Source organism: Gouania willdenowi, chromosome 12, assembly GCF_900634775.1.
Source record: "Gouania willdenowi chromosome 12, fGouWil2.1, whole genome shotgun sequence".
Taxonomy (NCBI): Eukaryota; Metazoa; Chordata; class Actinopteri; order Blenniiformes; family Gobiesocidae; genus Gouania; species Gouania willdenowi.
This window is the reverse complement of record NC_041055.1, coordinates 28,989,210-29,010,974: the sequence shown is the minus strand read 5'-3', so window position 1 is coordinate 29,010,974 and position 21,765 is coordinate 28,989,210. Positions and strand designations below refer to the sequence as shown.

Here is a 21,765-nt window from a genome sequence, read left to right as displayed (position 1 = left end):
TTTAGCACCGAAAGAAAATCTGTAATATTACTTGAATATCTGTAAAAGTCACGATTTTCTATTAGCTCTGTCTGCTAGCATAGCTTCTCTTCTTCACTGCAAGATATCTGCATGCCAACCGACCACCGTGTTACCAGCGCCCTCTGCTGGTCCAAACAAATATGACGTAAATCAGTGCAATCACGGTTTTTTTTTAAGGCACAAAATACATTTTTAGTTGCACTTTTAAAAAGAAAAATAACTATTATGCAGTTTTGCATTGTTTATTATAGAACCAGAATTTAAATTAATCGGCTTCATTTTCATTTGTATTATTCCTTTATTTGATTAATTCAAGATTTATTTTTAGTTAAATTGCATTGTTTTGAATAGTTTATCAAGGGATTCTTTTGACAATGAAAAATAAAAGGAAAATACAGTATTTTTTTAGTTTTTTTCCCAAAAAAAAAATTTGTCTACAGTCCCATTTTGTAAAATAAACTGTGAGAGAATCATATCGTGAACCCAGTATCGTGAATCGAATCGTATCGGGAGTTGAGTGAATCGTTACATCTCTAATATATGTATATATATATATATAGTTTTACTCCCCCCCCCACCCCCCCAAGATGATTTGACATCTGTGGACAATGTGCTGAGGTGTGTTTACTGCTGCACAGGCACAGCCCAGGATTTTTTCTCTCCTGGTGTTAAGGGGGTGTAGGATTGATATGTGGGGTGCTGATGATTAAAAACAACAACAACAAAACAACAAAGATATATTACTTTTATAAGGAGTTTCTGATTTTTTCTTTAATAAAAGTAGTTGAACAATCAGAATCAGAATCAACTTTACTGACCAAGAATGTATGTTATACACACGAGGAATTTGACTTGGTGAACTGTACTCTAATAGTGTAAACATTAAATAATAACAATCAACCAGAAAAAATACTAAGAAATATAAACATAAATATAAACAGTAGTTAGACTAGAATGTGCAAAACTAAATAAAATAAGATAATAATAATAATAATAATAATAATAATAATAATAATAGTAATAATAAGATGTAATAATAATAAGATAATAGTGCAGTAGTGCATTGATGAGTAGTGCAGGAGAACATTTAAAACAACAACACAGAATGTTAGCTATCAATACAGTTTTAACTAAATTTGGTCAAAGAATATTTAACAAATTAGTTGAGCATAATGCAAGTGACCACAAGGCAATGGCAACAAAAGAAAAATAATAATGAGCTAAAGTCACCATTTCAACACCTGACATTCACTCTTTCTCCTGCCAATAATCAGATTGACCCCATTGACTGTTGATCATTTTCCTGAATTGAGGCTTTTCCTGACATCACCTGTGACAGAGCTGACCAGCAATAACACGTTGTTTATGAACAATAAAAAGGAGTAGTTGATAAAAAGAGTTATTTTTTCTTTTTTTCTGACAGGTTTGTTCTTTATTGACTTGTACATACTTTATTCTGCACTATTCTTTCTTATTTATGCACTTTCTTGTGCATCGTTTCCTCTATCTGCAACACAATTAGAAACCTATAGCTGCTGCACAGCAAAGAGAATACAATTCAATCACGTGCTTCTGGCAAATTTGGTGCATCTGTGTCTTCAGCCTCCTTTACAACACAGAGGGATTCCTTAATGATCTTCAGGTTTTAGTCTGTGAGGGTGAGCTCAGTTCAAACACATGATGAGCTGCTACTCTTGGCTCATAAAAGGCAGACCTCGGCTGTGAAACATGTAAAAGAAAAGGTTGCAAGGATACAAAGGGCTCCGTTGCTGTTGTTTTTTGTTTTGTTGCTGTTTTGACAAGTAAAAAGGTAAGCACACATTTTATGAATTATGGCTTTATGGGTGTAAAAGTTTGTAAAAATTTTGTATTTGAAGGTTTTTGTGTTCTGAAAGTTTAGTGATCTTTGTGGATAAATTAGCGTTGATTTTGCGCTGTCCTTGGTGCTTGAACGGATGCGCTCCGTAACGGGCAATTGTCCGTGCTGATTCATCATTCTTTCATTAAACATTTAGGTTCATTGGTTGTGTTCACGTTCAATTCGCTAAAGTTGCTTAAAAAACTGTATTCTGTGACATTTTTGTCTCTCTCTTACGACTGGAACAACAGCCAGTGTTTGTTCCGCGACCTGATGATTTAAAAATTAAGCAGTGTTTTTTTTGTGTGTGCATTTCATGTGTTTCAGCGTACGCCACCTGAAGTGATCTTACCTACGCACAGTTTTATAAATGAGGCCCGTGGCCTGTGTGTGTGTGTGCATGCGGTGCACACAAGCATAACTGAATTTTTACCTTGTGTGCAGCATTAGCTTTAGCAGCTAACTCAGCGTTTCTGCCTTGGAGACCGATACCATGAATCATTGCTCCAACGGATAAAATAATCTAAATCTCTGTCAGACTCGCTGTCAGCTATGGCGAGGTTATCCCTCTTGACCTTCGACCTCATGCGTGAGAACTGAACAAGAGCAAGATTTCCGTGAGTGTGAAAAGGCTTATAGTCCATAAAAGCATGAAGCAGCTTCTCCTGGTCTTTCTGACTCATTAGGGAGATGAGATGTTCTTTAGGTGGTGGAAGGCTGTTTTTGTTTTTGATTTAATCTAACGGCTGAATGTCAAATCTGAGTCAATCAGAACAATCAAGGTTATAGCGTTTTTCCACCGGTTCTTTGATTTCCACTAGTTTAAGTCAATTATTATATAAAATGAGATGAAGAGGCTCTTAAACTATAACATGGAAGAAGAACATGGAACAAGAACAAATGAATACATATTTACATGTTTATTTAAAAAAATGACAGTGAAAGTCCAAAAAGTTGATCTAAAACAAACTATTGATTATATGTATTTACAAGAACAAGCGTTTAGCGTTTGAAGAAGAAAGTCTTGATTCTTCGGAAACATCTTTGAATCCTCTTCTTCAAAGAACCAAAACAGCCTGTAACTCTAACTGAAGACTGATCCAGGACGTCATCATTTAAATGACGAGTGGGAGCAGACGCCAAGTCCAAGTCAGTTAGAGGAGGGAGACTGTCAGCTTCTGCAGTGGCCAAATTCAGTGTAACACTATCTGATGACTTGGATGCAGATGCATCATCCAGAACAGACTTTTCATCTGCTGCATGGCAGGATGTCTCATCAGCCATCGGTTGATGGTGTCCGCTGGTCTCCTGCTGGTTGAGGTGGGATGTGCTGAAGAAAGGGTGGAACTGAGCCTGACTGGGAGAGATTCTTTCATCTCCATCCAAACAGAGAAGCTGCTTCAGCAGGTCCACGAAGGCTTCTCTGTCCTCAACCTCACCACTTTCTTCTCCTGGATGAACCTGCATTTTAATAAAAAAGACTGGTCATTAAATAAGCTCACACATCAGGCATATCAGTAAGTAGTTTATGGTCAAGATATCTCACAAGCTTCATGGCAGTCAAGATTTAATCAGGACAGTGACTAGATTTGGAAACTGCTTGAAATTTCACCACTAAATGAAAGTGTGGCCAGCGTGCCAGATCAAATTATATGAATGATCATTTTGAAAGACATTATTGATATTTCTGCCAGGTACTACGTTTAAAGGAAATCTCCCTTTCAACATAATAGCATTTTCCAAAGAAATTATCTCGAATGTTTAAAGAGCAATCTATGTCATCCATGTTTTAAGAGTGATTCAACTTAAAAACTTGCTTTTTTTATACTAACATTTATTTAAAACTTACATTGACCAGATCATCCAAAGAAGAGAACTCAACGAAATGGTGTTCCTCCTTTGTTGAGATGCTGTTACCAGCTTCATATTCCTCTGGTGTCTGGGGAAACAAGATGAATGTTATGAAGTTCATTGTAGAGTTAAACTTTGGTGAACTTGAGTTTGCCAGAAAAAAAAAAACTTCAGTTTTACCATCAATCGCCATTTTGAGCCCTCCTCAGTCTCACAAAAGAAGCAACTGGTGTAAGCCCCGGCCTGAAGCTTGTCGTTCTTTGGTAACCCAAGAAGCTCTGAAACACGCTTCATCATTTGATATTCACACGACACGGAGAACAGGTTTTCTCCAATGTACAGGAATACAAGCACACAACCAAGGGCCCACACATCAATGGCTTCACTGAAAGGAAGGCCGATGGAGACTTCAGGAGCCCTGAGGAGAAAGAATGCGAGATAAGAGTGAGAATCTATGACCAACATATCAATACATTACAGGTTTGTCCTAACCATAGCTAAGCCATGTGAGGAGAAATCATCTTACCTGTATCCTAGAGGCTGAATATCAAGACAAGGCTCCATGCTGGAAGTTTTCATTGCCACGCCAAAGTCGATTAATTTGACTTTCAGTTCCTGGATATTCCTGTTGACCACCATGACATTGTCAGGTTTTATGTCTGTGTGGATGATTCCAAGGCCTTTCAGGGCATCTAAAGCCACCAGTAGCTGCAGAAACGAGATCAGATGACACAGGTTTAGAATAAACGTTGTCCATTTGCTGTATGAGCTCAGGTTTTAAATCAGGTTTTCTTTCATTCTTCATTTAGGTGTTACAGTAAGTCTAAAGTTCTGCATGCCAACCATACCTGCTCAGCAATTGTACGGCAATAATCCACACTCAGGGGTTCCCACTCTCTGTTTTCCATCAGAGTGTAAAGGTCGATCTCAAGAATTTCAAATGCCAGGCAATTGCGGCCCATGTACTCAAAATGCTCATAAAATGTAAGCAAATTTGTGCGATCAGTATCAAGGACACTAATTACCTTTAGCATTGAAATCTGTAAAAAAAGAAGAAGAAGAAGAAGAAGAAGAAGAAGAAGCAACAATTAGATCTAAAATACTTTGGCTGATTCCAACAGGTCTTAGAAAATATTACTGTATATTGTGAATTTGCAAATATCACAAAAGTGCAAATGGGAACAAAGTTTGGTTTCAATGTTGATATTAATAAATATATAAAGTAATAGGTACAAAAGCTATATGAACAAGTGTAAATGGACAATGGCTATTAGCTTTACATTTACATGTCTGTTGATATGATATCTGCATGAAATATTGGGTTAGAAATATACAGATTTTGTAAAAAAAATAGATATGTACTATATTCCCAAAATTGCATTAAACAGAACAGAAGTTATGAAAAGCACATTACCATGTTGAAGTGATTACACATTGATAACAAAAACATTGTTCAAAGAATTTAGAAATGGCAAAACCTGAGCCATCAAACGTTAGAAGGTGCAAACAGGTACCTCATTCTCAAGATCGTCTTCGAAGCCCTCCTTGATGATTTTTACAGCCACCGTCTCGTTGTTCTTAAGGTTCTGACACTTCATCACCTGCCCAAAGTTGCCTTCACCCATACACTCCAGGATGGAGTAATCTGCAGTGCTGCTGCGGAGAACCGAAAGTTCTGCTGCTGTGAGTGTGGAAAGAAAGAACAGAGGGTCAGTATTCACATGTGTCTGTAGTGCACAAATGTGACCACACGATTCGTCCATAATTGTATTGTGAGTAAGGGTCTTAATGCAACTACTTAGGTAAAGTTAAAAAGATATTCACAGATTCAACTTTTCCAGACCAATAACTAATCAACAGAACATTGCTTTTACAAAATCGATATCTCGTTGGAATCACAGCAAGGTGGACTGCAAACTACTACCAAATTTTCCTCAAAACGAGCCGTCCTCCACGCTTGGGAATATGTTGGCCTAAAAAATGTAGTGATTTTTTTTCTTTCATTAAATAAGTACTAAAATATGCAATAACTGTACTATAACATGTTGTAATGTCATCAAACTTACAGCACACATAGATTAACTCTTCATGATTATAATACAACACTTAGTTTCAACAAATGTGCTTTTATAAGTTTTTTGTGATTTTTTTTCATTAAATAAGTACTAAAATATGCAATAACTGTACTATAACATCACTAAAATTACAATTACTCAATGTTTTTGTGTTGCCTGGCAACAACCTTGTCTCCCTCAGTGTCACATAATACTAATGATTAATAAAATGAGCTTGCAATACTGTTGTATAGAAGCAATATATGAAGGTACATATGTTGCAAAATGTGATTTGAGCTTGTGTACAAAAAATTCACACGTGTGAAATAAATTTAACGTCACAAATGATGGCCCCTCCCCTCCCCGCTCCCCCCATGTGTGGGATTGACCAATCAGAAGCGAGGATTTGGAGACTGAGCGCAGTGTCTTTTTAGCGCCATGGAGAGTGATTCTCCTTGTTTATATTTAGGTTAACACTATGTAGAGACAGAATTGCTTGCTTCTATACCACTGTAATAACACCTACTTTCAAGTCTAAAGTATATGTTTGTCATTGAGTCTTTTTTACCTGCTGCAGCTGAAGTATCACCACACAGAAAAGTGGACATTTTACACTCAGATTCTTTCAACAAAAACTGTCTTCTTCACAATGTCGACCAAACTGCAACTGCTCTCTGTCTAAGTCACAGCTCTCTTTCATCTCCAATCTTTGTTTACTGCTTGGTTTCCAGGGAAACGGTGGTTTCCCAGAAGGTGATATTTTTTAAACATGCTCCTGATTGGTTGAGGATGTGGTCAGGATCCTCAGGATAGGCAATATAGGTAAATGCTAAGGGCTCCATACAGCCAGGGGGCACCAAAATACCTGAGTGGAAAAAAAAAAAAAAAAAAAATTCAACAACCAAAGTGCTGATATTATTAGCATTAATAATAATTCGTTTTAGTTACAATATATTTATATATATATATATATATATATATATATATATAGTTTTACTCCACCCCTCCCCATCCCCCCCCCCCCCCCACAATGTGCTGAGGTGTGTTTACTGCTGCACAGGCACAGCCCAGGATATTTTCTCTCCTGGTGCTAAGGGGGTGTAGGATTGATATGTGGGGTGCTGATGATTAAAAACAACAACAACAACAACAAAACAACAAAAATATATTACTTTTATAAGGAGTTTCTGATTTTTTCTTTAATAAAAGTCGTTGAACAATCAGAATCAGAATCAACTTTACTGACCACGAATGTATGTTATACACACGAGGAATTTGACTTGGTGAACTGTACTCTAATAGTGTAAACATTAAATAATAACAATCAACCAGAAAAAATAATAATAAATATAAACATAAATATAAACAGTAGTTAGACTAGAATGTGCAAAACTAAATAAAATAAGATAATAATAATAATAATAATAATAATAATAATAATAATAATAATAATAATAATAATTATTATTATTATTATTATTATTATAATAATAATAATAATAATAATAATAAGATGTAATAATAATAAGACAATAGTGCAGTAGTGCATTGATGAGTAGTGCAGGAGAACATTTAAAACAACAACACAAAATGTTAGCTATCAATACAGTTTTAACTAAATTTGGTCAAAGAATATTTAACAAATTAGTTGAGCATAATGCAAGTGACCACAAGGCAATGGCAACAAAAGAAAAATAATAATGAGCTAAAGTCACCATTTCAACACCTGACATTCACTCTTTCTCCTGCCAATAATCAAATTGACCCCATTGACTGTTGATCATTTTCCTGAATTGAGGCTTTTCCTGACATCACCTGTGACAGAGCTGACCAGCAATAACACGTTGTTTATGAACAATAAAAAGGAGTAGTTGATAAAAAGAGTTATTTTTTCTTTTTTTCTGACAGGTTTGTTCTTTATTGACTTGTACATACTTTATTCTGCACTATTCTTTCTTATTCATGCACTTTCTTGTGCATCGTTTCCTCTATCTGCAACACAATTAGAAACCTATAGCTGCTGCACAGCAAAGAGAATACAATTCAATCACGTGCTTCTGGCAAATTTGGTGCATCTGTGTCTTCAGCCTCCTTTACAACACAGAGGGATTCCTTAATGATCTTCAGGTTTTAGTCTGTGAGGGTGAGCTCAGTTCAAACACATGATGAGCTGCTACTCTTGGCTCATAAAAGGCAGGCCTTGGCTGTGAAACATGTAAAAGAAAAGGTTGCAATGATACAAAGGGCTCCGTTGCTGTTGTTTTTTGTTTTGTTACTGTTTTGACAAGTAAAAAGGTAAGCACACATTTTATGAATTATGGCTTTATGGGTGTAAAAGTTTGTAAAAATTTTGTATTTGAAGGTTTTTGTGTTCTGAAAGTTTAGTGATCTTTGTGGCTAAATTAGCGTTGATTTTGCGCTGTCCTTGGTGCTTGAACGGATGCGCTCCGTCACGGGCAATTGTCCGTGCTGATTCATCATTCTTTCATTAAACATTTAGGTTCATTGGTTGTGTTCACGTTTAATTCGCTAAAGTTGCTTAAAAAAACTGTATTCTGTGACATTTTTGTCTCTCTCTTACGACTGGAACAACAGCCAGTGTTTGTTCCGCGACCTGATGATTTAAAAATTAAGCAGTGTTTTTTTGTGTGTGCATTTCATGTGTTTCAGCGTACGCCACCTGAAGTGATCTTACCTACGCACAGTTTTATAAATGAGGCCCATGGCCTGTGTGTGTGTGTGCATGCGGTGCACACAAGCATAACTGAATTTTTACCTTGTGTGCAGCATTAGCTTTAGCAGCTAACTCAGCGTTTCTGCCTTGGAGACCGATACCATGAATCATTGCTCCAACGGATAAAATAATCTAAATCTCTGTCAGACTCGCTGTCAGCTATGGCGAGGTTATCCCTCTTGACCTTCGACCTCATGCGTGAGAACTGAACAAGAGCAAGATTTCCGTGAGTGTGAAAAGGCTTATAGTCCATAAAAGCATGAAGCAGCTTCTCCTGGTCTTTCTGACTCATTAGGGAGATGAGATGTTCTTTAGGTGGTGGAAGGCTGTTTTTGTTTTTGATTTAATCTAACGGCTGAATGTCAAATCTGCGTCAATCAGAACAATCAAGGTTATAGCGTTTTTCCACCGGTTCTTTGATTTCCACTAGTTTAAGTCAATTATTATAAAAATGAGATGAAGAGGCTCTTAAACTATAACATGGAAGAAGAACATGGAACAAGAACAAATGAATACATATTTACATGTTTATTTAAAAAAATGACAGTGAAAGTCCAAAAAGTTGATCTAAAACAAACTATTGATTATATGTATTTACAAGAACAAGCGTTTAGCGTTTGAAGAAGAAAGTCTTGATTCTTCGGAAACATCTTTGAATCCTCTTCTTCAAAGAACCAAAACAGCCTGTAACTCTAACTGAAGACTGATCCAGGACGTCATCATTTAAATGACGAGTGGGAGCAGACGCCAAGTCCAAGTCAGTTAGAGGAGGGAGACTGTCAGCTTCTGCAGTGGCCAAATTCATTGTGTCACTATCTGATGACTTGGATGCAGATGCATCATCCAGAACAGGCTTTTCATCTGCTGCATGGCAGGATGTCTCATCAGCCATCGGTTGATGGTGTCCGCTGGTCTCCTGCTGGTTGAGGTGGGATGTGCTGAAGAAAGGGTGGAACTGAGCCTGACTGGGAGAGATTCTTTCATCTCCATCCAAGCAGAGAAGCTGCTTCAGCAGGTCCACGAAGGCTTCTCTGTCCTCAACCTCACCACTTTCTTCTCCTGGATGAACCTGCATTTTAATACAAAAGACTGGTCATTAAATAAGCTCACACATCAGGCATATCAGTAAGTAGTTTATGGTCAAGATATCTCACAAGCTTCATGGCAGTCAAGATTTAATCAGGACAGTGACTAGATTTGGAAACTGCTTGAAATTTCACCACTAAATGAAAGTGTGGCCAGCGTGCCAGATCAAATTATATGTATGATCATTTTGAAAGACATTATTGATATTTCTGCCAGGTACTATGTTTAAAGGAAATCTCCCTTTCATCATAATAGCATTTTCCAAAGAAATTATCTCGAATGTTTAAACAACAATCTATGTCATCCATGTTTTAAGAGTGATTCAACTTAAAAACTTGCTTTTTTTATACTAACATTTATTTAAAACTTACATTGACCAGATCATCCAAAGAAGAGAACTCAACGAAATGGTCTTCCTCCTTTGTTGAGATGCTGTTACCAGCTTCATATTCCTCTGGTGTCTGGGGAAACAAGATGAATGTTATGAAGTTCATTGTAGAGTTAAACTTTGCTGAACTTGAGTTTTCCAGAAAAAAAAAACTTCAGGTTTACCATCAATCGCCATTTTGAGCCCTCCTCAGTCTCACAAAAGAAGCAACTGGTGTAAGCCCCGGCCTGAAGCTTGTCGTTCTTTGGTAACCCAAGAAGCTCTGAAACACGCTTCATCATTTGATATTCACACGACACAGAGAACAGGTTTTCTCCAATGTACAGGAATACAAGCACACAACCAAGGGCCCACACATCAATGGCTTCACTGAAAGGAAGGCCGATGGAGACTTCAGGAGCCCTGAGGAGAAAGAATGCGAGATAAGAGTGAGAATCTATGACCAACATATCAATACATTACAGGTTTGTCCTAACCATAGCTAAGCCATGTGAGGAGAAATCATCTTACCTGTATCCTAGAGGCTGAATATCAAGGCAAGGCTCCATGCTGGAAGTTTTCATTGCCACGCCAAAGTCGATTAATTTGACTTTCAGTTCCTGGATATTCCTGTTGACCACCATGACATTGTCAGGTTTTATGTCTGTGTGGATGATTCCAAGGCCTTTCAGGGCATCTAAAGCCACCAGTAGCTGCAGAAACGAGATCAGATGACACAGGTTTAGAATAAACGTTGTCCATTTGCTGTATGAGCTCAGGTTTTAAATCAGGTTTTCTTTCATTCTTCACTTAGGTGTTACAGTAAGTCTAAAGTTCTGCATGCCAACCATACCTGCTCAGCAATTGTACGGCAATAATCCACACTCAGGGGTTCCCACTCTCTGTTTTCCATCAGAGTGTAAAGGTCGATCTCAAGAATTTCAAATGCCAGGCAATTGCGGCCCATGTACTCAAAATGCTCATAAAATGTAAGCAAATTTGTGCGGTCAGTATCAAGGACACTAATTACCTTTAGCATTGAAATCTGTAAAAAAAGAAGAAGAAGAAGAAGAAGAAGCAACAATTAGATCTAAAATACTTTGGCTGATTCCAACAGGTCTTAGAAAATATTACTGTATATTGTGAATTTGCAAATATCACAAAAGTGCAAATGGGAACAAAGTTTGGTTTCAATGTTGATATTAATAAATATATAAAGTAAAAGGTACAAAAGCTATATGAACAAGTGTAAATGGACAATGGCTATTAGCTTTACATTTACATGTCTGTTGATATGATATCTACATGAAATATTGGGTTAGAAATATTCAGATTTTGTAAAAAAATAGATATGTACTATATTCCCAAAATTGCATTAAACAGAACAGAAGTTATGAAAAGCACATTACCATGTTGAAGTGATTACACATTGATAACAAAAACATTGTTCATAGAATTTAGAAATGGCAAAACCTGAGCCATCAAACGTTAGAAGGTGCAAACAGGTACCTCATTCTCAAGATCGTCTTCGAAGCCCTCCTTGATGATTTTTACAGCCACCGTCTCGTTGTTCTTAAGGTTCTGACACTTCATCACCTGCCCAAAGTTGCCTTCACCCATACACTCCAGGATGGAGTAATCTGCAGTGCTGCTGCGGAGAACCGAAAGTTCTGCTGCTGTGAGTGTGGAAAGAAAGAACAGAGGGTCAGTATTCATATGTGTCTGTAGTGCACAAATGTGACCACACGATTCGTCCATAATTGTATTGTGAGTAAGGGTCTTAATGCAACTACTTAGGTAAAGTTAGAAAGATATTCACAGATTCAGCTTTTCCAGACCAATAACTAATCAACAGAACATTGCTTTTACAAAATCGATATCTCGTTGGAATCACAGCAAGGTGGACTGCAAACTACTACCAAATTTTCCTCAAAACGAGTCGTCCTCCACGTTTGGGAATATGTTGGCCTAAAAAATGTAGTGATTTTTTTTCTTTCATTAAATAAGTACTAAAATATGCAATAACTGTACTATAACATCACTAAAATTACAATTACTCAATGTTTTTGTGTTGCCTGGCAACAACCTTGTCTCCCTCAGTGTCACATAATACTAATGATTAATAAAATGAGCTTGCAATACTGTTGTATAGAAGCAATATATGAAGGTACATATGTTGCAAAATGTGATTTGAGCTTGTGTATAAAAAATTCACACGTGTGAAATAAATTTAACGTCACAAATGATGGCCCCTCCCCTCCCCGCTCCCCCCATGTGTGGGATTGACCAATCAGAAGTGAGGATTTGGAGACTGAGCGCAGTGTCTTTTTAGCGCCATGGAGAGTGATTCTCCTTGTTTATATTTAGGTTAACACTATGTAGAGACAGAATTGCTTGCTTCTATACCACTGTAATAACACCTACTTTCAAGTCTAAAGTATATGTTTGTCATTGAGTCTTTTTTACCTGCTGCAGCTGAAGTATCACCACACAGAAAAGTGGACATTTTACACTCAGATTCTTTCAACAAAAACTGTCTTCTTCACAATGTCGACCAAACTGCAACTGCTCTCTGTCTAAGTCACAGCTCTCTTTCATCTCCAATCTTTGTTTACTGCTTGGTTTCCAGGGAAACGGTGGTTTCCCAGAAGGTGATATTTTTTAAACATGCTCCTGATTGGTTGAGGATGTGGTCAGGATCCTCAGGATAGGCAATATAGGTAAATGCTAAGGGCTCCATACAGCAAGGGGGCACCAAAATACCTGAGTGGAAAAAAAATAATAAAAAAAATTCAACAACCAAAGTGCTGATATTATTAGCATTAATAATGGGGTGCTGATGATTAAAAACAACAACAAAACAACAAAAATACATTACTTTTATAAGGAGTTTCTGATTTTTTCTTTAATAAAAGTAGTTGAACAATCAGAATCAGAATCAACTTTATTGACCAAGAATGTATGTTATACACACGAGGAATTTGACTTGGTGAACTGTACTCTCTCTAATAGTGTAAACATTAAATAATAACAATCAACCAGAAAAAATAATAATAAATATAAACATAAATATAAACAGTAGTTAGACTAGAATGTGCAAAACTAAATAAAATAAGATAATAATAATAATAATAATAATAATAATAATAATAATAATAATAATAATAATAATAATAATAATAATAATAATAATAATAAGATGTAATAATAATAAGATAATAGTGCAGTAGTGCATTGATGAGTAGTGCAGGAGAACATTTAAAACAACAACACAGAATGTTAGCTATCAATACAGTTTTAACTAAATTTGGTCAAAGAATATTTAACAAATTAGTTGAGCATAATGCAAGTGACCACAAGGCAATGGCAACAAAAGAAAAATAATAATGAGCTAAAGTCACCATTTCAACACCTGACATTCACTCTTTCTCCTGCCAATAATCAGATTGACCCCATTGACTGTTGATCATTTTCCTGAATTGAGGCTTTTCCTGACATCACCTGTGACAGAGCTGACCAGCAATAACACGTTGTTTATGAACAATAAAAAGGAGTAGTTGATAAAAAGAGTTATTTTTTCTTTTTTTCTGACAGGTTTGTTCTTTATTGACTTGTACATACTTTATTCTGCACTATTCTTTCTTATTTATGCACCTTCTTGTGCATCGTTTCCTCTATCTGCAACACAATTAGAAACCTATAGCTGCTGCACAGCAAAGTGAATACAATTCAATCACGTGCTTCTGGCAAATTTGGTGCATCTGTGTCTTCAGCCTCCTTTACAACACAGAGGGATTCATAAATGATCTTCAGGTTTTAGTCTGTGAGGGTGAGCTCAGTTCAAACACATGATGAGCTGCTACTCTTGGCTCATAAAAGGCAGGCCTTGGCTGTGAAACATGTAAAAGAAAAGGTTGCAAGGATACAAAGGGCTCCGTTGCTGTTGTTTTTTGTTTTGTTGCTGTTTTGACAAGTAAAAAGGTAAGCACACATTTTATGAATTATGGCTTTATGGGTGTAAAAGTTTGTAAAAATTTTGTATTTGAAGGTTTTTGTGTTCTGAAAGTTTAGTGATCTTTGTGGCTAAATTAGCGTTGATTTTGCGCTGTCCTTGGTGCTTGAACGGATGCGCTCCGTCACGGGCAATTGTTCGTGCTGATTCATCATTCTTTCATTAAACATTTAGGTTAATTGGTTGTGTTCACGTTTAGTTCGCTAAAGTTGCTTAAAAAAACTGTATTCTGTGACATTTTTGTCTCTCTCTTACGACTGGAACAACAGCCAGTGTTTGTTCCGCGACCTGATGATTTAAAAATTAAGCAGTGTTTTTTTGTGTGTGCATTTCATGTGTTTCAGCGTACGCCACCTGAAGTGATCTTACCTACGCACAGTTTTATAAATGAGGCCCGTGGCCTGTGTGTGTGTGTGCATGCGGTGCACACAAGCATAAACTGAATTTTTACCTTGTGTGCAGCATTAGCTTTAGCAGCTAACTCAGCGTTTCTGCCTTGGAGACCGATACCATGAATCATTGCTCCAACGGATAAAATAATCTAAATCTCTGTCAGACTCGCTGTCAGCTATGGCGAGGTTATCCCTCTTGACCTTCGACCTCATGCGTGAGAACTGAACAAGAGCAAGATTTCCGTGAGTGTGAAAAGGCTTATAGTCCATAAAAGCATGAAGCAGCTTCTCCTGGTCTTTCTGACTCATTAGGGAGATGAGATGTTCTTTAGGTGGTGGAAGGCTGTTTTTGTTTTTGATTTAATCTAACGCTGAATGTCAAATCTGAGTCAATCAGAACAATCAAGGTTATAGCGTTTTTCCACCGGTTCTTTGATTTCCACTAGTTTAAGTCAATTATTATAAAAAATGAGATGAAGAGGCTCTTAAACTATAACATGGAAGAAGAACATGGAACAAGAACAAATGAATACATATTTACATGTTTATTTAAAAAAATGACAGTGAAAGTCCAAAAAGTTGATCTAAAACAAACTATTGATTATATGTATTTGCAAGAACAAGCGTTTAGCGTTTGAAGAGGAAAGTCTTGATTCTTCGGAAACATCTTTGAATCCTCTTCTTCAAAGAACCAAAACAGCCTGTAACTCTAACTGAAGACTGATCCAGGACGTCATCATTTAAATGACGAGTGGGAGCAGACGCCAAGTCCAAGTCAGTTAGAGGAGGGAGACTGTCAGCTTCTGCAGTGGCCAAATTCAGTGTAACACTATCAGATGACTTGGATGCAGATGCATCATCCAGAACAGACTTTTCATCTGCTGCATGGCAGGATGTCTCATCAGCCATCGGTTGATGGTGTCCGCTGGTCTCCTGCTGGTTGAGGTGGGATGTGCTGAAGAAAGGGTGGAACTGAGCCTGACTGGGAGAGATTCTTTCATCTCCATCCAAGCAGAGAAGCTGCTTCAGCAGGTCCACGAAGGCTTCTCTGTCCTCAACCTCACCACTTTCTTCTCCTGGATGAACCTGCATTTTAATACAAAAGACTGGTCATTAAATAAGCTCACACATCAGGCATATCAGTAAGTAGTTTATGGTCAAGATATCTCACAAGCTTCATGGCAGTCAAGATTTAATCAGGACAGTGACTAGATTTGGAAACTGCTTGAAATTTCACCACTAAATGAAAGTGTGGCCAGCGTGCCAGATCAAATTATATGTATGATCATTTTGAAAGACATTATTGATATTTCTGCCAGGTACTATGTTTAAAGGAAATCTCTCTTTCATCATAATAGCATTTTCCAAAGAAATTATCTCGAATGTTTAAAGAGCAATCTATGTCATCCATGTTTTAAGAGTGATTCAACTTAAAAACTTCCTTTTTTTATACTAACATTTATTAAAAACTTACATTGACCAGATCATCCAAAGAAGAGAACTCAACGAAATGGTCTTCCTCCTTTGTTGAGATGCTGTTACCAGCTTCATATTCCTCTGGTGTCTGGGGAAACAAGATGAGTGTTATGAAGTTCATTGTAGAGTTAAACTTTGGTGAACTTGAGTTTGCCAGAAAAAGAAAACTTCAGTTTTACCATCAATCGCCATTTTGAGCCCTCCTCAGTCTCACAAAAGAAGCAACTGGTGTAAGCCCCGGCCTGAAGCTTGTCGTTCTTTGGTAACCCAAGAAGCTCTGAAACACGCTTCATCATTTGATATTCACACGACACAGAGAACAGGTTTTCTCCAATGTACAGGAATACAAGCACACAACCAAGGGCCCACACATCAATGGCTTCACTGAAAGGAAGGCCGATGGAGACTTCAGGAGCCCTGAGGAGAAAGAATGCGAGATAAGAGTGAGAATCTATGACCAACATATCAATACATTACAGGTTTGTCCTAACCATAGCTAAGCCATGTGAGGAGAAATCATCTTACCTGTATCCTAGAGGCTGAATATCAAGGCAAGGCTCCATGCTGGAAGTTTTCATTGCCACGCCAAAGTCGATTAATTTGACTTTCAGTTCCTGGATATTCCTGTTGACCACCATGACATTGTCAGGTTTTATGTCTGTGTGGATGATTCCAAGGCCTTTCAGGGCATCTAAAGCCACCAGTAGCTGCAGAAACGAGATCAGATGACACAGGTTTAGAATAAACGTTGTCCATTTGCTGTATGAGCTCAGGTTTTAAATCAGGTTTTCTTTCATTCTTCATTTAGGTGTTACAGTAAGTCTAAAGTTCTGCATGCCAACCATACCTGCTCAGCAATTGTACGGCAATAATCCACACTCAGGGGTTCCCACTCTCTGTTTTCCATCAGAGTGTAAAGGTCGATCTCAAGAATTTCAAATGCCAGGCAATTGCGGCCCATGTACTCAAAATGCTCATAAAATGTAAGCAAATTTGTGCGATCAGTATCAAGGACACTAATTACCTTTAGCATTGAAATCTGTAAAAAAAGAAGAAGAAGAAGAAGAAGAAGAAGCAACAATTAGATCTAAAATACTTTGGCTGATTCCAACAGGTCTTAGAAAATATTACTGTATATTGTGAATTTGCAAATATCACAAAAGTGCAAATGGGAACAAAGTTTGGTTTCAATGTTGATATTAATAAATATATAAAGTAATAGGTACAAAAGCTATATGAACAAGTGTAAATGGACAATGGCTATTAGCTTTACATTTACATGTCTGTTGATATGATATCTACATGAAATATTGGGTTAGAAATATACAGATTTTGTAAAAAAATAGATATGTACTATATTCCCAAAATTGCATTAAACAGAACAGAAGTTATGAAAAGCACATTACCATGTTGAAGGGATTACACATTGATAACAAAAACATTGTTCATAGAATTTAAAAAATGGCAAAACCTGAGCCATCAAACGTTAGAAGGTGCAAACAGGTACCTCATTCTCAAGATCGTCTTCGAAGCCCTCCTTGATGATTTTTACAGCCACCGTCTCGTTGTTCTTAAGGTTCTGACACTTCATCACCTGCCCAAAGTTGCCTTCACCCATACACTCCAGGATGGAGTAATCTGCAGTGCTGCTGCGGAGAACTGAAAGTTCTGCTGCTGTGAGTGTGGAAAGAAAGAACAGAGGGTCAGTATTCACATGTGTCTGTAGTGCACAAATGTGACCACACGATTCGTCCATAATTGTATTGTGAGTAAGGGTCTTAATGCAACTACTTAGGTAAAGTTAGAAAGATATTCACAGATTCAGCTTTTCCAGAACCAATAACTAATCAACAGAACATTGCTTTTACAAAATCGATATCTCGTTGGAATCACAGCAAGGTGGACTGCAAACTACTACCAAATTTTCCTCAAAACGAGCCGTCCTCCACGTTTGGGAATATGTTGGCCTAAAAAATGTAGTGATTTTTTTCCTTTCATTAAATAAGTACTAAAATATGCAATAACTGTACTATAACATGTTGTAATGTCATCAAACTTACAGCACACATAGATTAACTCTTCATGATTAAACTACAACACTTAGTTTCAACAAATGTGCTTTTATAAGTTTTTTGTGATTTTTTTTCATTAAATAAGTACGAAAATATGCAATAACTGTACTATAACATCACTAAAATTACAATTACTCAATGTTTTTGTGTTGCCTGGCAACAACCTTGTCTCCCTCAGTGTCACATAATACTAATGATTAATAAAACGAGCTTGCAATACTGTTGTATAGAAGCAATATATGAAGGTACATATGTTGCAAAATGTGATTTCAGCTTGTGTATAAAAAATTCACACGTGTGAAATAAATTTAACGTCACAAATGATGGCCCCTCCCCTCCCCGCTCCCCCCATGTGTGGGATTGACCAATCAGAAGCGAGGATTTGGAGACTGAGCGCAGTGTCTTTTTAGCGCCATGGAGAGTGATTCTCCTTGTTTATATTTAGGTTAACACTATGTAGAGACAGAATTGCTTGCTTCTAAACCACTGTAATAACACCTACTTTCAAGTCTAAAGTATATGTTTGTCATTGAGTCTTTTTTACCTGCTGCAGCTGAAGTATCACCACACAGAAAAGTGGACATTTTACACTCAGATTCTTTCAACAAAAACTGTCTTCTTCACAATGTCGACCAAACTGCAACTGCTCTCTGTCTAAGTCACAGCTCTCTTTCATCTCCAATCTTTGTTTACTGCTTGGTTTCCAGGGAAACGGTGGTTTCCCAGAAGGTGATATTTTTTAAACATGCTCCTGATTGGTTGAGGATGTGGTCAGGATCCTCAGGATAGGCAATATAGGTAAATGCTAAGGGCGCCATACAGCCAGGGGGCACCAAAATACCTGAGTGGAAAAAAAAAAAAAAATTCAACAACCAAAGTGTTGATATTATTAGCATTAATAATAATTCGTTTTAGTTACTATATATATATATATAGTTTTACTCCACCCCTCCCCATCCCCCCCCCCCCAGATGATTTGACATCTGTGGACAATGTGCTGAGGTGTGTTTACTGCTGCACAGGCACAGCCCAGGATTTTTTCTCTCCTGGTGCTAAGGGGGTGTAGGATTGATATGTGGGGTCCTGATGATTAAAAACAACAACAACAAAACAACAAAAATATATTACTTTTATAAGGAGTTTCTGATTTTTTCTTTAATAAAAGTAGTTGAACAATCAGAATCAGAATCAACTTTATTGACCAAGAATGTATGTTATACACACGAGGAATTTGACTTGGTGAACTGTACTCTCTCTAATAGTGTAAACATTAAATAATAACAATCAACCAGAAAAAATAATAATAAATATAAACATAAATATAAACAGTAGTTAGACTAGAATGTGCAAAACTAAATAAAATAAGATAATAATAATAATAATAATAATAATAATAATAATAATAATAATAAGATAATAGTGCAGTAGTGCATTGATGAGTAGTGCAGGAGAACATTTAAAACAACAACACAGAATGTTAGCTATCAATACAGTTTTAACTAAATTTGGTCAAAGAATATTTAACAAATTAGTTGAGCATAATGCAAGTGACCACAAGGCAATGGCAACAAAAGAAAAATAATAATGAGCTAAATTCACCATTTCAACACCTGACATTCACTCTTTCTCCTGCCAATAATCAGACAGTAAATCTAAAATGCAAAACGTCAGAGAACAACTAACTCAGCCTCGTTGTTTTATAGGAGAACGATGTGTTTGTTGTTGTTTCTGCGTGTTTGGACAGGCAGGCAAGATCGCTGAGTTGAGGGTTTGACTTTTGGTTTCTTAGGTATGTTTTAACGCGCCGCATGCAGGAAAAATTGCGCTCACATGAAGCGGAGGTGACAGGTATTACAGAAAGGTCAGGTGTTACAGAAATGGGTAAAAGTTTGTCGAGGCTCCCTGGGAGACGTGCTCTTGGTCTTCATTTTCTACGGGAACTCTATTTTTCTTAATTATCCAATGCATTGGACTGCTAGTGAACGCTAAATTGATGCGTTAAAAAGACTCTTCAGCCCCTCCGTCCCCTACACACACACACACCGAGCCCCCTAGCCTCGGTGTAACGCCGTCCCTGCTGCTGCAGCAAGTGGCTTCATCATGTTGGCTTGAGAGGGAATTAAAAACACTTTAAAAAGAAAAACGTTTGTTAGAAGAGTTTTGATATTTTTATTATCTACCATGACACCAACATTGACTTTTACTCACCCCTTCCGTTGTCCAACCCTGACTCCCTCTTCCCTGTTTCTTCCCCCCTTCATCATGGTGTAAAACTGCCCTCTCTCTTTTTATATTCTCCCTATAATAAAGTTTTTCTTACCCTTCCTTAGGTGATGGTCACATCTATGCAATAAATAAATGTATTTATTTGATTGCAATAATAAAACATGCATAGCTGTCTGTGATGACCTTTGACAACATGTGCAGACAAGCTAAAAAATAATTTTCAAGTGTATGTTTACAAAACTGTTTACATTTTTGATATATCAGGTGTGTCTGCAATTAGAGTCGGGCTGGATTTGGTAACTTTTCTTCTTTATTTTAACTTTTTGTAACAAGGCTACAAAGATAGTTAAATTATTGACAATGTGAGGTATTTCTAAGTCAATTTTGTGCTGATGGGCTAGTTTGGTGAGAAATAAACATAATGAAATGTTGGGTTAGATTTTTATAAAATGTTTTGTCCCTTTTTGCAACTATCACCGCCGACCAATGAGGACAGACGAAAATAGATTGGCATCAGTGCCTTGAGAAAACACATGTTCGATGTAAGGTGAGGTTTGAAAACATTGACAGCAAAATAGACGCCCGACAAAGTACATTTTAAAAATGTGGCTGCATGGTTGAAAAAAAATTAGCATATGGGTTTATAATGGAATATAATGTATTAAACGCAATATTCTGACCATAGTTATCTCCAGCAAAGTCTCAAGGAGTTTGTGAAACTGTCAAGAAAATGACATCATGTAATTTTTTGTGTGGGGAAACAATTTTCTTTGCTGCAAGGACATTTTTTTTTTTTTGCACTGCTTGGCACAACTTTTTCTCGTGGAGGTGAAATAGAAATAATCACCATCACTGAGCAAGTTTGGTGTCATTATTATTCAATAAGTTTAACACTTTTGGAAAAAAACAGCAATGGACTTCATGATTTTCAGTAGGTATGAATTTACAAATTATTTGTCAGTATTGGGGTTACATTTTGTTGATACGTTGCCACCATCAGGACTATTGGCCTGTTTTTTTTGCAAAATTGGTGTTTTCACGCACATGGGAAGTAGGATTTCCTTAGAAGAAGATGCAAGATAACAACAGGATCCTAGCAAAAATAATGAGCAGCTAGCTTACAGGTATTACACTACAGGCGAGCAGCATTGGGGTCAATTATGATTGTAATTGTGTAATTGATAATTAATTACAATGATGGTCTAATTATAATTGAAATTGAGTTTAGATAATTGTCTTTGTAATTGTAATTGCCCTGAAAGTTCTATAAAAATGGTCACTTCGATGATTTAATGCAAAACTGATGAACCATCTTACAGTTATTTTTACAGTTCTATACATATGTAGTTTATAATTATTAAAATGTGTTTCATATAAAGCATTCCCACATTTTACTATTTAAAAATAGATAAATTGAGGGGTATACTGATATGCATAAAAGGCTCAGACGGCAACACCAAAAATATTAAAACATATATTTTCATTGATTAGGAAACTAAATAACCAAATGATAGGAAAGAAATTAGATGATAGATATTTGTTTTTAGTGTATTTTACAGCTGATTTAGGACCTGTTAGCATAAGAGATGCTAACAGAAAGCTAACACAGGAGGAAG

The 21,765-nt window shown here is 36.8% G+C and overlaps 3 protein-coding genes across 3 annotated transcripts in view; 1 reads left to right on the top strand and 2 right to left on the bottom strand.

The window, feature by feature from the left end:
- The window catches only part of LOC114473636 (carboxyl-terminal PDZ ligand of neuronal nitric oxide synthase protein), a 92,343-nt gene extending 71,611 nt beyond the window's left edge, over positions 1–20,732 (top strand). The window contains exon 12 of the transcript XR_003675278.1: positions 20,702–20,732. The gene's annotated coding sequence lies outside the window, so the exon portion shown is untranslated. The remainder of the gene's footprint in view (positions 1–20,701) is intronic.
- LOC114472948 (homeodomain-interacting protein kinase 3-like) lies at positions 5,224–10,938 on the bottom strand. The gene is made up of 7 exons (XM_028462269.1): positions 10,825–10,938; positions 10,503–10,684; positions 10,157–10,394; positions 9,976–10,065; positions 9,216–9,587; positions 8,672–8,723; positions 5,224–5,411 (listed from the first exon to the last, which is right to left on the bottom strand). The coding sequence occupies exons 1-7, from the start codon at positions 10,936–10,938 to the stop codon at positions 5,224–5,226; spliced, it is 1,236 nt and encodes a 411-aa protein (XP_028318070.1).
- Positions 15,003–18,542, bottom strand: LOC114472947 (homeodomain-interacting protein kinase 2-like). Its single transcript, XM_028462268.1, has 7 exons — positions 18,468–18,542; positions 17,359–17,525; positions 16,699–16,890; positions 16,377–16,558; positions 16,031–16,268; positions 15,850–15,939; positions 15,003–15,461 (listed from the first exon to the last, which is right to left on the bottom strand). Exons 1-7 carry the CDS (start codon positions 18,505–18,507, stop codon positions 15,003–15,005), a joined length of 1,368 nt encoding a protein of 455 aa, XP_028318069.1. The 5' UTR covers positions 18,508–18,542.
- Positions 20,733–21,765: the final 1,033 nt, after the last annotated feature.

Coding starts and splice junctions, on each gene's coding strand:
- LOC114472947 (XM_028462268.1), bottom strand. CDS start 18,507: ATGTCCACTTTTCTGTGTGGTGATACTTCAGCTGCAGCAG. Junction 17,526..18,467: donor TGATACTTCAGCTGCAGCAG/GTAAAAAAGACT, acceptor CCACACTCACAG/CAGCAGAACTTTCAGTTCTC. Junction 16,559..16,698: donor GCCGTACAATTGCTGAGCAG/GTATGGTTGGCA, acceptor TCGTTTCTGCAG/CTACTGGTGGCTTTAGATGC.
- LOC114472948 (XM_028462269.1), bottom strand. CDS start 10,938: ATGGGCCGCAATTGCCTGGCATTTGAAATTCTTGAGATCGACCTTTAC. Junction 10,395..10,502: donor ATTCAGCCTCTAGGATACAG/GTAAGATGATTT, acceptor CTTTCTCCTCAG/GGCTCCTGAAGTCTCCATCG. Junction 9,588..9,975: donor CTTTGGATGATCTGGTCAAT/GTAAGTTTTAAA, acceptor ATTAAAATGCAG/GTTCATCCAGGAGAAGAAAG.